Genomic DNA, 15,781 nt, shown 5'->3' on the forward strand with positions numbered 1-15,781 from the left:
CCGCTTCGGATTAGTGCTTTGTGAAATAATCGTAATAATAATCGCCCTGCTTGGGTAGAGCAACAGATTCTCAGTTGAGAGATACAGTTTGACTTGAGGACATTACGCTAAGCAAAATAAGCCATTCACCGCAGGGAAAATATGGTATGATTCCGCTTATGAAGTATACAGTCAGGTTCAGAGACAGAAAGAATGGTGGCTGCCAGGGCCTGGGGGAAAAGAGAAAATGGGGAGTGGTTGTTTAATGGGTACAGACTTTCAGCTTTGCAAGATGGGAAAGTTCTGGAGACCTTGAATATGCTCAACATTACCGTACACTTAAAAATAGTAAAGATGAGGGGCGCCTGGGTGGCTCAGTCGGTTAAGTGGCCGACTTCGGCTCGGGTCATGATCTCGCGGTCCGTGAGTTCGAGCCCCGCGTCAGGCTCTGGGCTGATGGCTCAGAGCCTGGAGCCTGTTTCAGATTCTGTGTCTCCCTCTTTCTGACCCTCCCTCGTTCATGCTCTGTCTCTCTCTGTCTCAAAAATAAATAAACGTTAAAAAAAATTTTTTTTAAATAGTAAAGATGATACATTTTATGTTATACATGAATGTATAATGTCTCTGCAGGGGATACATTCCAAGACCCCCAGTGGGTGCCTGAAATTGTGGATAATACAAACCCCTATACATAGTATTTTTTCCTATACAAACATACCTATGATAAACACTTAAATTACAAATTAGGCATAGTAGGGGCACCTGGGTGGCTCAGTTGGTTAAGCGTCCGACTCTTGACCTCAGCTCGGGTCTTGATCTCAGGGTCGTTTCAGGCCCTGTGTTGGGCGCCATGCTGGATATAGTGCCTGGGAAGGAAGGAAGGAAGGAAGGATGGAAGGAAGGATGGAAGGAAGAGAGGAAGGAAGGAAGAGAGGAAGGAAGGAAGGAAGGAAGAGAGGAAGGAAGGAAGGAAGGAAGGAAGGAAGGAAGGAAGGAAGGAAACAAGTTAGTCACAGTAAGAGATTAACAACAACTAATAAACACTGTAATTATTTTTTAAGTCTATTTATTTATTTTAGAGAGAGAGAGTGAGGAAGGAGCAGAGAGAGAGAGGGAGAGAGAGAATCCCAAGCAGGCTCCACACCATGATCGCAAAGCCCGACGTGGGGCTCGAACTCATGAACTGTGAGATCACAACAAAATCAAGAGTCGCACACCTAACTGACTGAGCCGCCCAGGCGCCCCAACAACTAATTGAGGCTGTAATTAAAGCTATGTGAATTTGGTCTCTCTCAAAATGTCATGCTGCACTGCATTTGCCCTTCCTTGTGCCGATGGGAGATAAAATGCCTGCGTGGTGAGATGAGGTGAGGTGCACGGTGTCGGCGCTGTGACACAGTGTTAGGTAGTATTGACCTTCCAATGAGAGGTCAGGGAGAGGATCGCCTGCTTCCAGATTGCGGTTGACCAGAGGCGACTAAAACCACAGAAAGCAAAACCTCGGATGAGGAGGGACGACTGTATATCTGCAGTGTTTTGTTTTGTTTTGTTTTTACACTTATCTTTGAGAGGTGGTCGAGGGGTGGGGAGGAGACACAAAATCTGAAGCAGGCTCCTGGATCTGAGGCGTCAGCACGGAGTCCGATGCGGGGCTTGAACCCACAGGCCGTGAGATCATGACCTGAGCTGAAGTTGGGTGCTTAACCAACTGAGCCAAGGCACCCCCTCCTCCCCCCGTATATTTTTTTTTTAATTTTTTTTTCAAGTTTTTTTTATTTATTTTTGGGACAGAGAGAGACAGAGCATGAATTGGGGAGGGGCAGAGAGAGAGGGAGACACAGAATCGGAAACAGGCTCCAGGCTCTGAGCCATCAGCCCAGAGCCTGACGCGGGGCTCGAACTCACGGACCGCGAGATCGTGACCTGGCTGAAGTCGGACGCTTAACCGACTGCGCCACCCAGGCGCCCCTCCCCCCATATATTTTTAACCACAATTTAAAAGTTTGAAAGAAAGAAAGAAAGAAGGAAGGAAGGAAGGAAGGAAGGAAGGAAGGAAGGAAGGGGTGCCTGGGTGGTTCTGTCGATTAAGCATCCGACTCTTGATTTCAGCTCAGGTCATGTTCCAGGTTTGTGGGACTGAGCCCCCCCCCCACCCCGCCCCACATCAGGCTATGCGCTGAGCGTGAAACCTGCTTAAGATTCTTTCTCTCTCTCTCTCTCTCTCTCTCTCTCTCTTCCCCCTCCCCGCCTCCCTCCCTCTGCCCATCTCCCCTGCTCATGTTCTCTCTCTCTCTCTCTCAAATAAAAAAATATATATATATATTTAAAAAATAAATAAGAAGGAAGGAGGGGAGAGACAGAAATGCCGTTTGTTTGGAAAACAAACTTAAAAACACAGGCAAGGGAGGCTGGATGGGGAGGGTAGATGGAAGGGATGGGGTAGCAGTGAGGGTGGGGTGGGCAGCCGCCAGTCCTGCTGTTTGTGAGATGTGACCGTGTGGTGGGAAGGCTCCCGTGACTCAGGGCCCCCCATGCTCTCCCCGCCCCCCAACCCCAAGCTGAGCAGCTGGTGGCAGGTCCAAACGGAAGCCCCACTCAGGACCTAAGGAAGCCCAGATAGTAAGCCCGGCTCTGCCCAGCTCTCACCCACCCCTAGACGGCCGAGGGAGCAAGGCGCTGGGGGCGGGCTGTTCGTCCTTCACCCGGCCTTGTGGAACGAGTGCCCACCTGTGCCAGACCCCGGGCACAGAGGGCAGAGCAGACCACAGGCGCTGCCCTCATGAGCATCCAGCCCAGCGGAGACGCATACCTTCACACCCGCACGCCTGAAAACCTTCACCGACCATCCGCTAACATGTCCTGAGCACCTACTACGTGCAGGTGTTGGGCTGAGCCCCTTAAACGGATTGACTTGTGTCATTCTCAAGACCGCCCCGACTGCCAGGGGCTCATAATAAAACCCCACTTTACAGATAAGGGAACTGACATACAGCGAGCAAAGCTGGCTCCCTAACCGTCAAACTACACCCCTCAGGTGCACCCTGCCAGGCGCTCAGAATTTCCTAAGGAAGAGCCAGCACTCCGTGGGGATGACCCTTGAGCTGAGTTTGGAAAGACAGAGTTAGATGACACTCCAAGCGGCCAGGAGCATCAGAGCGGAGGCTGAATGACACAGGGTGAGCTGTCCCAGAGCTGTCCTCAAGGGCCTCAGCACCCCTGCCCTCTGGCAAATCACAGTACCCGTTTCCGGCCGCCCCAGCATGCACCCCTCCACTTCTGGCTTGGCCTGGGCCCACGACTCATGCCTCCCCAGACAGCGTAGTCTCAAACCAGGCAAGTAACCAATATTCGGTCAAGGCATGCTACTTGAGCGGGTGGAAAGAACAACCAAGCCCATGCCTGGTGACGTGCTCTCCACACCAGACCCCGGGCCACATGACTCCTGGGGACAAGAAGGAAATCTGGAACAGGGGCTTCCGGGAGCCCCGGCGCAAACTGGCATTCCGAGGCTTGGGGGCCCGGCCCGGGTGTGTGCGAGAAGAGGCGAGAGAGGCTGTGCTGCCCTCCTGTAGGGAAAAGGGGACCCGGCCTAGCACACACACGTGCGTACGGCCACGGGAAGAGCCACACGCGTGGGCACACACACAGATACATTCAAGTACACACGGCATGCAGGTGTGTGCGAGCCGAGCACAGACACCCACACCCGTGGCAGCAGCCACATACATAGACCCGCACACGTACATATGCACCCACGTTCCAAAAAGGCAGTGGGGCCCGAGCCATGGACACATGGCCTTTTCCCCACAGGGTCCAAAGCCAGTAACAGGAATAAGGTTGGAGACAGCCTCCCTGAAACTGCCTCCTTCAGCTCTGGAGACAGACAGAGCTGGGCCAGGACACCCACACGGGGGGGTGGAGGTGGGGGGGGCAGGGCCGAGGGGCTCCTCCTGCAGGTGAGGCCCCCCCACCTTCTTCCTTCCACTTCTTGGATACTGCCGGCACGAGGAAAGGCGAGGTCTGATGAAACAGCGTTCGAGCATTTTCCCAGGCACTGACTTGAGACCGACGCTTGAGAAGTTGTTTTTTAAACAAAACAATATTTTATTGACGCATCCTCAATGTTCTGTATAAATATAAAGTGCTAAGTTTCCAACCCCCGCCCACAGGGCCGGGAGGAAGTGGGGGAGGGAGTGTTAAATGTCAGCTGAACACAAATAACTTTCCAGCGCCTGGCCAACACAGGCGTGAAACACTCACACACATACACACGTGCGCACACGCAAGCACAGAGGTCCGGACGCCACAGACGCGTCACTTCCCTGACACCCAGCTCCCCAGGAGCTCAGGGCTCAGACTCCAGGCCTGTAGTGGAACTCCCCCGCTCCCCGCCCCTGCAGGCGGGGCTCCTGATTGTCACAGCTTGTTCCCTTAGAGCTCTCGGGCTGCCAAGGGCTTCAACACGGTGGTGGGACCAGTGGGAACCCATGGGTGTAGAGTCCAGTCAGTTTCTGCCAGGAGACAGAGGGGCGAGGGGAAGCAGACACGCCCTCCATTCTGGTCCCCCGGGATGAGGGCCAGCCCTCAAACCTAGCAGAAGAGCACCAGGTGAGAAAGTCCAGCATTCCCACACTCCCAGCACCACCAGCTGGGGGCTTTTCGAATTCCAGGGAAGGGGCAGCTTGCCCTGAACGGAGGGACCCGGTGGCCCTGGGGGAGCCAGCAAGGTGCGGCCCTGCCTCAGTGACACAGCACCTGTGTCTCAAACTGTAGCAGCTGCCCCATGAAACTGAAGTTGGGGGAGATGACTCCCCGGCGTTGCTTAACAAAGTCGAAGGCCTCGTCCAGCCTCACGCGGCGGCTCTGGATCAGGTAAGCCAGGCAGATGGTGGCGGAGCGTGAGATGCCCGCCTGGCAGTGTACGAGTACCCGGCCTCCAGCGTTCTTCACCGAGTCTGCAAAGGAGGTGGGGAAGGGGAGGAGGGTCAGACAAGAAGGCAGGCAGGGGAGCTGACAGGTGCCCCTTCAGGTCCCTGGGCCGAGGGCCCCCCCTCTTACCAATGAAGCTTATGGCCTCCTGGAACCAGGCACTGATCTCCACCATCTGGTTGTCCTCCACCGGGATGCTCTTGTAGCGGAAAAGGCCCTCAAAGTGGTTGGGGCAGCTGGCGGAGACGTTGAGGACAGCTGTGATGCCACAAGCCTGCAGCCCCTGCAGGTCGGAGGAGTGGCTGCAGCTGCCCAGGAACAGGTAGGGTAAGATCTCCACGGGGCCGCCCTGCATGGGGAGGAGGAAGGGGGTGATGGTGAGGTCTTCCCGGCCCAGGCCTGGAGAGCCTGAACACCAGTGAGGGAAGACAGGGCAGGCTGGCCTGGACAAGAGGAGCCCTCAGCCTATCCTGACCAGGATCACACTCAAGAATACGAGGACACAAGGGGACACACACAAACACACACCTCCCCCATCAAGGCCCCAAATACACTTCAGGCACGCAGATTCACGTGAGCAGCCCATATCATACACACACAGATGTGCTCCCGTTTGCTGCGGACACACACACATACACACACACACACACACACACACACACACACACACACACACGAATGCGGACATGGAGAGACTCCTGGCATCCACGAGTGGCGGCCTCTTTCCCCAGAAGTGCCTATCGGGCAAATACGGAGGTAGCGGGGAGAGCAGTGCACGGAGCCCTGATCTCAACTCACCTGGTCGTAAAAGGGAGCCCTGGCGTCAGGACGGCTGTTCTCGGCCCCAACAGGCGACATGGCCGGGGCGGGGGACTCGGAGCACAGATCGGGGCAGCAGGCCTGGAAGCCGTCGAAGCCGCCTGCAGGGAGGGAGAGGGCCGGTTAGCGGGGTGGGCCCGGCGGGGGCGGCGGGCTGGGAGCGTGGGCCGGGAGGGGGCCGGCGCGGGCGGCGCTCACCTCGCAGGAAGCAGACGGCCGTGGGCCCCGCGCGGGTCTCGGGCAGCAGCGCGGAGAGCAGCGCGTGTGCCGGGCCGTCGGGCGGGAGCGCGGCCAACGAGGCGCTGCCCTCGTCCAGCACCACGGCCCGCGCCAGCTCCCCGCGGGCCAGGCGCGCCCGCAGCGCACGGTCGGGCAGCAGGCAGGCGAGGGCGGCGGCGGGCGGGCCCCGCGCTCGGCGCCGCAGCAGCGCGTTCCAGGGCACGGGCCGCGCGTGGCGCACGTGGTGCCGACAGAAGGCCAGGAAGGGGCGGCAGTCGAGCAGCAGCGTGCGCTCGGCCTCCCGCGGCTCCCGCAGCAGCGCGCCCAGCGCCGCGCAGTCCAGCTCGCGCGCCGCCTCCAGCCCCATAGCGACGGCCGTGGCTCTTCGGGCCCCTCTAACCGCGCTTCCTCTTCTTGTAACCCGGAGCGCTCCCGGACTCTCACGGCCTCCGCGCTGCCCGAAAGGAGGGTTCTGGGCGCCCTGGGCGGCGCCCCGGCTTAAGTACCCCTGGGCCGGCCTCCCGGGTCACCATACAAGGGCAGCAGGAAGGCGCCGGCGCCCGCCCCCGCGGCCCGCAGCTGGCGCGAGCTGGGCGGGCCCGGGGACGGGGCGGGCGGAGGGTGGGGGAGGAAGCCGGGACCAGCTGGGGAGGGAAGGCGTTTGCCAGGATCAGTGGGGCGCGAATGCCACCCGCCACTTCTGCGCCCTAGCCTGGAAGAACGCTCCCACCCCTTGAGCTGCTCCACGCTGCTCAGTGCTTGGGAACTGGCTTCTCAGGTGCACATCCCCGTGCCCGGAGACTTCGGCGCCAGCGGTGCCCCTTGCCAAGCTTCCCCTGCCTTCTGCCTTTCTCTTCCAGGATCTTCCCTCTAGGAATTTGTTACCAAAAAAAAATTGACATTGTGATGATTTTTACACTGAAGACTGGGAACACAGACTGGGGAGCTAGTTAGAAATCTCGCACAGGAGAACCTTTATTTCCCCTTCTCCCTCCTCTCCCGCACTGCATGGCTGAGATCAGCACTCTGGGTCTTACAGCTAGCCCGGTTAGTGGCCAGGCTAGCCCGGACCATTATCCTCTGGGCCCAAGACCCTGGACATTGGCATGAGAAGGACCCCTGGACCTTCCAGGGGAAAGGCAGGGGGCCTACGATGAGTTTCCAGTTATGAGTGGGGCAAGGCTTCCCCTGGGGCCCAGGGAAACCCCAGGGGCCCAGGGCGAAGCACTTCCCCAAGTCACAGGCCTGCTCGGAAGGGGAACTCTGGCTGACGTTGCTGGGCTCTCCCTGGGGCCTTGTGGGAATTTCAAGAGCCTCACCGAGGGGAAGAGGGAGAAGAACTACCAGAATCTGCCTCCTCCACCCCCTTACCACGCCCCCTGTCAACCCTTCCTAGGCTGTAGCAGGCCCCCTGGACAGCAGGGACCTTGGACTGGCACCAGAGCAAGACAGCGAGCATTGAGAATGGGGAGCTCAGCAACCTACATCCCTCTGCCCGCCCCCACCCCAGCCACAAGCCCAGGGACCGGATGTGGTGAGGCCCAGGTGTGGGGTGGTGGGGGGAGGATCTGGGCCCCTGGGTTGGGGGCAAGAAATTTTGGCCGCTGAACTCCAAAGCAGAGATGTTTAGGAGCTGCCCCCATTCCTGCCCCTAGCTGTGTGGGATTTCAGATCCCAACCCTTAGGCCCCCACTACTCAGTGCCCTGTGTAAGATCCTTCCAGCTCCCTTGCTGTTCCCTGTGTCCAGACTGTCTTGGAGGGCTGCAGCTAGGACCCGTGTCAACCCCCAAGCCCTCTACTTGGCTTGTAAACTCTAAACTCCTCAAGATGGTGGGTCTACGTGTCTATAGATGTCGGAGCATGGTCTGTACGCACAGTGTTTGAGACCGTTTGTAGCTTATGTGTGCTGTGGGGAAGAGAGGATCCAGGGAACAGAAGCCCCACGGACTCCAGAGATTCTTGGGGCCAAGTCACTCTCTCATGCCTCAGTGTCCCCATCTGTAAGATGGCAGCTCATAGTTCACCAGCTGTTCACCCACACCGGTTCCAAGGCTATGAGGTGACACCACCGCCTGGGCCCCTGCAGTGTCCTGTCCCTCCCTACAGGCCAGTCTGGAGGCTGAGGCGGCAAAGCCCACAACAGAGCCGGGGTGTCTGGGCCACAGATCCCAGAGGCTGATATGGGGCCCTTATCCTTGGCATCAGCCTGGCAAATGACTTAATGGCTGATTCCAGGGGCAAATTACAGAGCATGCAAAAGAATAGTCAGGTCCAGTCTTGCTAACCCGTGGGGCTGGCGTCACCTGCCATGCTGGGAGCCACGGCCTTCCAGCTCCTTGGGGAGGAGGAGAGAGAACTGGCCCGCTGAGATCCTGGCTCAGGAGTGAAAATCAGCTCGATGGTAGGGGCTGCAGATCGCGGACTCCCATGCTGGGCTGTTGCCCTCCTTGGGAAAAACGGACTCGAAGTTCCACTCGGGAGTGGGAGTACATTATCAAAGGTTTGCTCTGGTGACACAGTCCCCGGGGCCCTGCCCAGCGCTCTGCCTGAGGTGGCTGCATACGTGTTGTCACCCCCCTCGAAGCCACCTGCTGTGGGGCTGTCCCTTTTGCAGCTCTGGAGCACAGACTCGAGGAGGCCTGACTTAGCACTGAAAGAGGAGCTTCTCTTTTGCCTCCTTCCCCCTCTTCCCAAACTGGGGTAACCCCCACCCCCAACAACAGGGTGAAAGCCCAAGGCCGGGGTAAGAAGAAAGGGAGAAGAAGACGCAAACCCACGTCCCACCCCCACTTCTGCTCTGACTAAAGAGCCCAGACCTTTGGTGAGTCATGGCAGGGGATGTCTTCCCTCCTCTGCCACCTCCTGAAGGAACACCGTCCCCCCCTGGCAGAGGGGAGGCAGGGCTCCGGGCACACACGGGTGAAGACAGAGTGAGGAGGGGTCTCAGTTCGACTGGATGCCCCCCAGGCTGCAGGTTCTGGAGGGCGGACACCCGCTCGTCACTAGACCGTAAGGGACAACAGCAGGGGCGTGCCATACTCAGTTACAGAGCGGGCAATGTGAAGTAGGTTTGGGACCCACCTTCATTTTTTTTCTTTTTAATTAAAATATCTAATTGGAACAAATGATGACGCCGTGTTATTCTTTGTAACCACCTGCTCAGACAGTGAAGTGTCATTCACCTCCTGCCTTTGGGATTCCTGGTCTTTCCCGGCCCCCCCCCCCCAGCACATCTACCCAGCCCCCACGCCAAGTGGTTTCCCTTCTACAATCGCGAAGCTCGAAGCTCTGTGCTGATGTGGGCTTGTGTGTCGTATTCCTTCCTCCTCCTTCCAAACCTACACCCCAAGCCTGTGCCCCAGGGAGGAAGGAAGAAATGAATGGCATGGTTACCATCCTCTATGCCAGGGAGGCACGAAGGTGAGAGTGACGAGTGATGGGCACCCTCAGCCTCATCTGAGGAGTGAGTCAGGGTGACGTCAGGTTTCCTGTGCCAGGCCTCTGCCTAGGAGGCACGGCGGCCACCCCCACAGGCTCCTGCCGGGCGGGCATGGTGACTGCATGCCCTTCGAAGATGGCCCTGTCCAGCACCACGGGGAGCATCCAGGGGTCAGAAAGCCCGACTCGGAAGAGGGTCCTCCTGTGGCCGAAGGGGCCGGCGTCTGTCCCCACGCACATTGTCACATGTATTCGTGGGCAGGAGCACAGTCAGGCGGTCTGCTGGGAAAGCTCTCCTCCCCACAATAGACATGTCGAGAAGAAAGTCTCCACTTGAAGCCGGTGTGGCTTTGACACCTCTCGAACATTAGCGCCTTCCCCAAGCGTCCGTATCCAGATCACTCTTTCCTCTGTGCATTTGCTCATTTACCGGCCCCTCACTCAAAAAAATGTATTTTGAGGACCCGTGATGTGTCAGGTACTTTTCTGGGTGCTGGGAATACAGCAGTAAATCACAAACCACTGCCCTCAGGGTGCTGACCTCATTGTTTCAATAATATTTGTTTTTGTGATTATGTCGTATTCATGGCAAGTGAGACTAGTTATCCACCTAGAGTAATGATATAGTTGGATGGTACAGATGGGACCCAAAGATGTTAAAGAGTGTGACACAGGTGGGAGAGTCAGGACTCACTGTCCAGGAGAGAATCCCCACAGCCCCTTCCAGCTTCTGTGTGGTTCCGGGGTCTGGTTCTCCCTCCTGCCATGGTCCCCCATCAAGAGAGGAGCATGAGGCATGGAGGACGGAGGCGAGAGCAGGCCACAGCCATGACGAAGGGCATCTGGGAGACCCGGTCCCATTGCCAAAGCCAGAGCCAGCTCCCCTGGGCGAGAGCCATGCTCCACGGGCGTATCCATCAAAAGGACCCGGGCTGCACCCCTGGATGTGCCCGGGCTTGGGGCTAGGGGAGGCACTCTTCCCTTGGCAGGCACCCACCCCCAGCACACGCTGGGCCCCCAGCACTTGCCTCTTGCAGCCGTGAAACGGTCCCTTCCCACCCTCTTGGTCAGATGTGCCCTTGGCTTAGGATGAAGTGGCCGAGAAGGGAAGAAGAGGTTGCTAAGGAAGAGCTCAGTCACCAGTGGGAACGGTTAGGCAAGAGGCGAGGGATTCTCAGAAATGTGACCACACTGCGGTCTCAGGGTGCGTGGCTCTGTGATAAGAGGACTCCCAGGGCTGCCTCACGGCCAGGGCTGGGGGCAGTGTGAGGGGTGGCAAGGGGGCTTGGAGGCCCAGAGGAGCCAGAGACTGTTCCTTCCCACCTGTCACCCCTGACACCTTTACCACCACCAAAGACCAGGCTGGTCCACTCCCCTGAAGACGAGTGATGCCACCAGCAGCAGGGCAATGGCCCCAGCGTGTATCAGTGAGCCGTGGGGGCTCTGGAGCCACATTGCCTTGGCTCAAACACAGCTGGGCTGCTTCCTTGCCGTGTGGCCTCGGACAAGTCACTTAACCTCTCTGTGCCCTCATGAAACAAGAGCAGTTACTAGCACTGCGTTGGGGGTCTCCTAGGCATTCCTGCATCTAAGCTTCAGGGCTTGGGGGCCGACCTCATTACCCAGGCTTTGCAGGCAGGGAAACCCAGGCCCAAAGGGGTCAGGTGGTGGAACCAAGGCCACACGGCCCGTAAATGCGAAAACTGGGAAGCCTGGCTCTGTCCTAAAACCTGTACGGGAATGGTCACATTCAAACCTCAGACAGGCCTAAGAGGTAGGAACGACTGGTACTTCAAATACAAATGGGGGAACCCAGGCACCAAGAGGCTAACTAAGTTACCCAAGCTGTCGTAGCTTGGTAGATCGTAGAGCCAGAGTTTGAGCTCACAATTTTGTGTCCCTCCCTCCAGCCCTCGGAATCCAGATCCCCACCCCACCCACCCAGGCTCCTCTTATCTGCTCCTACTCTTGCCCAAAGCCCTTCTCTCGGCTGGGCTCTGGGCACACAGGCGGCCATCCAGGAGGACCTTGCTATTTGTAGGGCATCAATGCTATCTCCTGGCTCGGCCACAAAGCCCTTGAGGATGCGGGGTGCACAGGGCCCCGGACAGCCCGATGCTCAGCTCACGGCCACAGCCCAACGCACCTCTGTAGATATGTTAACATGTCTCTGTGCTAGCCCTCAAACGGGAAGTTGATTACATAGGAAGTCGAAAATCCACACTGTTGAACAGAGGTCAGTGTCAGGATGGGGCCCGCTAGGCCCCTCACTCTGACCTTCTCCCGGCTCCAGAGCAGAAGAGGAGCCCTCAGGTCCCCACCGCGGGGAATGGTTCCGGAGAGGAAACAGGCCGGCATATGAGTAGGGAAGTCCTCGGAACCCGTGCAGGGAGCCGTCGGGGGCCGCTGCAGTGGCTCAGGGGAACTGGTTGGACCTGGGGTGGTAAAGAAGATGGAGAATGTGTCCAGATCAGGTGTGGGGAGAACGAGCAGGGACTGTGGACAGAGCCACTGGAGGAGGGCTCCCGGGTTTGGGCTGAGCAGAGGGCTGGACAGCTGTCTAAGGGAAGGACGAGGCCAGGCCTTCCTCTCCTCCTTCCCGACCCCGAGCTCTGCCTGGGCACCTGCTCCCCCAGCCAGGGGACCCAGAAGCCAGCCAGGGGACGCCAGCTGCTGTGTGTGCTCACCACGTCCCGGGACTCGGTTTTACAGTCTGGAAGAGGGCCGCTTACTCAGCACGTGTGAAGGAGAAGGGCAGAGAAGGGAGGCCACCTATGCCACAGCCAGAGAGGAGCTGGGGGGCTGGAGGACACAGGGTGCCCAGGAGTGCCCTGGCTCTGAGGCTGGCTGTAGCAGCACAGATGGCTTGGGGGTTGAGAGAGGAAGTGTCTGGAGAGGATTAGGCGGATCAGGGCCACAGATCGGATTATGCTGCCCTTGAAGAAAAGCTGAAGCCCTCACCGTTCATGGAGTCGCCCCTGGACCTCTAGAGAGGGCCAGGCGCACGTGCGTGCACGTGCACACACCCCCACACACGTGCATGCACAATCACACGCGCACATGTTCTTTGGAGGGGAGATCACCCTGGGAGATCGCGAGGCTAAACAAGATGGCCCGCATTAGTGTTGGACTCTGCGAATACAGTGGCAAAGACTCCCCTGGGTGTCCGGCCCTGTGCTGGGTGCCCCAGGGACACTTCACTATGAGCTGGGCTTTGCTGTCATCCCCAGTGACACAATTCCTTATGGCCCATCCACTACCCCAAGTCAGGGAGAGGGCGATACAGGCAGAAATGTCCAAGGAGCCAGGCCTGGCTGTATTCTCGGCAGGTCCTTTTTGAGCATCCCAACCAAGGTGCCCTGCTTCTTCCCGGGGGGAAGCTGCTGTCCCATCTCCCCAGCCTGACTCATGCATAGCAAGGACTGGGCAAGGAGTGCCGGCCTCAGTTTCCCCAGGGGCAGGGGCAGGCCTCCGATTTAGTCTGACACAGGAAAGGGCCCCGGGGGCTAGGCCAGGCGGGCCACCGGTAGTTTCGCAGGCCCACCTTCCCGGAGCCTGCAGTGGCCAGGTAGGCACAGATGCCCAGTGTTCCTGCCATCATGGGGCTGGCTGGCTGAGGCTGCAAGATCACGCTGGCCTGAGCGCAAAAGAGCAGGAGGTTGGAACGAGGCCATGGGCCCCAGGGTGCAGCCCCAAAGACAAGAGTCATTAGGCTAGAAATCCAGGCGGTTAGACCTCCCCACTGCTGGTCTGGGTACTAAGGGTGAGGAAGGGACACCAGAGACACAGGAGGGCCAGAGGGTGTGCTGTCCTTGCCCAGAACCCATAGGAGGACCCCCGGGAGGGCAGGAGAGCAGTGCCCTGGGAGGTGTGTCTGGTGCAGCAGCTGGAAAGACCTACATCTGGGCCACCTGCCCCCAGCCCCCCGCCATTGCTGAAGCCACCGTCTCCAGGAAAACTTCCTGGGCCCTAGCGCAGCCCCGCAGATTTCCCCTCAGGGGCCAGTGTCTCCTCCATCCTGCCCTGAAGCCCCACACCATCCCAGGCCCGGCACAGCTGCTGCTCCAGGGACGCTCCCCTGCACGGTGCCAGAGCGGTGGACTGTCCCCACCTGAGGGTCAGTTCCGTCCCCAGCCTGAGGCTCTTGTCCATCAAGGCCAAAGGAGTGAGAGGAAGCCGGCACTCTGAGGTCAGAATTGCAGAACTGCCCGCCCCCCCCCAATAGAGCAGGTGCCCCAGAGCCTGGGGACATCTTCCCATCTGGGGACGGAAGCCCCTGCCGACGCAGGGGGGTGGCAGACGTGAACTAGACAGCTCCTTCCAGCACAGGATGCTCACCAGGTAGAACAAGATTTTTGGTTGCTTCCCCGCACACCAGAATTTCAGTTCCCTGCACCCTTCCCCCACCAGGCCCCTCTGCCCAGGCCGCAGACTCTAGCCCAGAAAGTCTATGGCTAAGGGGCCTGGCCACGGGTCTCCCCACATGCCGCCAACCTTCCCCAGCTCCTGGGGGCCGGGGCCTGCCTTCTGCTGCCCCACTGGAGACCCCAGACCCTGCGGGCTTGCTCAGCTCTGTTCCAGGAGCCCCAGGCATCCGGGTGGTGCCTCACACTGGCTGAGAGCAAGAAACGCTCAGCAATGTTTTCAAACTCACACTTTTTGTGGACCTACCAGATGTTAGGTACACTCTATGGCATTTCTCATTCTTCGCTTTATGTCACTTGAAGAGATAGGAATTACTGGGGTGCCTGGGTGGCTTAGTCGTTACGCATCGCACTTCACCTTAGGTAATGACCTCACAGTTCGTGAGCTGGAGCCCTGCTTCGGCTGAGCACAAGTCCTGGGTGAGCCCCACTTCTCTCTCTCTCTCAGCCCCTTGTGGGATTCTCTCTCTCTCTCTCTCTGCCCCTTGCTCACTTGCACCCTCTCTCTTTAAAAAAAAAAAAAAAAAAATAGGAATTCCCTTAACTTTGACAGGAATTACTTTTTCTCCCTACTCTGCAGATGAAGAAACTGAGGTTCAGAGATTTTCCCTAGTGTGTTCAAGGTTGAGCTGTGATGTCAACCCTTCCGTTCCCCGTGAGGTCCCTGTGCTTGGTGCATTGCTCCTGCCTCTCCAACGACAGGAAGCAAGTCTAAGGTGGACCTGGGCCCCAAACCCCCCACCCACCCACAGTAGCTACAAATTAGAGGGACTGGATCCCATCTTCCAGGGGCTAGGGAACCTCACCACCTTGACTGAGAGACAAGCTCGCTTTGCCTCCACCTCCAGGAAGCCTCCCTGGCGGCCCTGATGGAGCGTCGACTGTCTCTCGACTCTCTCTCGGGAGCACCACAGCACCGCTGAGCCCTCAGGAGCTTGCGGCTGTACCGGAGCCTCTGTGCACTCAGCTGCCGCCTGCCCCTCTCAGATGCCACTCTGTCTCTCTGTCTCTCGGTGCCAAGCAAAGGACTGGAGTCAAGGAGGTGGGTGCAGAGCGCTCTCGTGCATCCTTTCTTCCTTTCCCTGCTTTGCCTCACCCAGGCCTCACCCTGGGGAATTTCATTAGCCCTAATCTACAGGTGACAAAAGAGGTCCAGAGAGGACCTGGAAGTGAGACCTGCGAGGCCAGGTCCAGAGCAGGGGGCTGGTGGAGGGGAAGACCTGTCCCGTCTAAGCTCCTAGAGACGCACTCCCTTCCTTCCACCCCTTTACAGAACTCTCCTGCCCCTGGGCCAACCGCAGTTGCCCGACTGTCACAAGAGGCCCTGTGCCAGAGCCACGCTGAGCAAGGAGGCCGTGGGCAGCTGACAGCCGCGGTTCCTGTGGGGGAAGGGTCAGGGGCAGGTCACAGAGGAGCCACTGGGCTTGTCCTCGGTGGTCTCCCATTTCCCCATCCAGAGCCTCAGGGCTGGAAGAGAAGTTCACTGCATCCTGGCCAGGGAGGGAATAAGTTGCTGGAGACTCTGGAGCCGTGGGGTGGCCACGTGGGTCTGGGGGACAGGGGGCAAGGCAGTGTCCAGCAGCCTGAAATCTTTGAGGCGAGGCCAGGCTGGGCTCCCCCATGCCCCCACCCCGCAGGGGGCCAGGGCAGCTCCCCCAGACTGGTGCTATGCCGTGACCGATCTCGACGGGGGGGTGGGGGAAGAGACCCCACAGCCCCAGTCAAATAAGGGAAACAGAAACTGCTTGCATACCAACAAGGAGGCACCTTCCCCTTCCCAGTGAGCCCTGCTGGGCAGCCCCCTCGTGCTGTGCTGTGGCTGGTGAGTCAGCCTCAGACGCCTCCCGAGGAAGGGCCCAGAGCAGCGCCACCTTGCCTGCCTGCCTGGCTTGTTGTGGGAACTGAATCAGCCGCCTTCCGGAAAGGCATTTTGGAAACTATGAAGGGCTGTGCATGTGTAAATAATGTAAAG

At 58.6% G+C, this 15,781-nt stretch overlaps 1 protein-coding gene across 1 annotated transcript; it reads right to left on the reverse strand.

Annotated features, from left to right (window-relative positions):
• Positions 1-4,059: 4,059 nt before the first annotated feature.
• DUSP2 (dual specificity phosphatase 2) lies at positions 4,060-6,407 on the reverse strand. Its single transcript, XM_030311191.1, has 4 exons — positions 5,926-6,407; positions 5,707-5,828; positions 5,038-5,257; positions 4,060-4,934 (listed from the first exon to the last, which is right to left on the reverse strand). The coding sequence occupies exons 1-4, from the start codon at positions 6,311-6,313 to the stop codon at positions 4,720-4,722; spliced, it is 945 nt and encodes a 314-aa protein (XP_030167051.1). The 5' UTR covers positions 6,314-6,407; the 3' UTR covers positions 4,060-4,719.
• Between the last annotated feature and the right edge of the window lie 9,374 nt (positions 6,408-15,781).

This window comes from Lynx canadensis, chromosome A3 (assembly GCF_007474595.2).
Source record: "Lynx canadensis isolate LIC74 chromosome A3, mLynCan4.pri.v2, whole genome shotgun sequence".
Taxonomy (NCBI): domain Eukaryota; kingdom Metazoa; phylum Chordata; class Mammalia; order Carnivora; family Felidae; genus Lynx; species Lynx canadensis.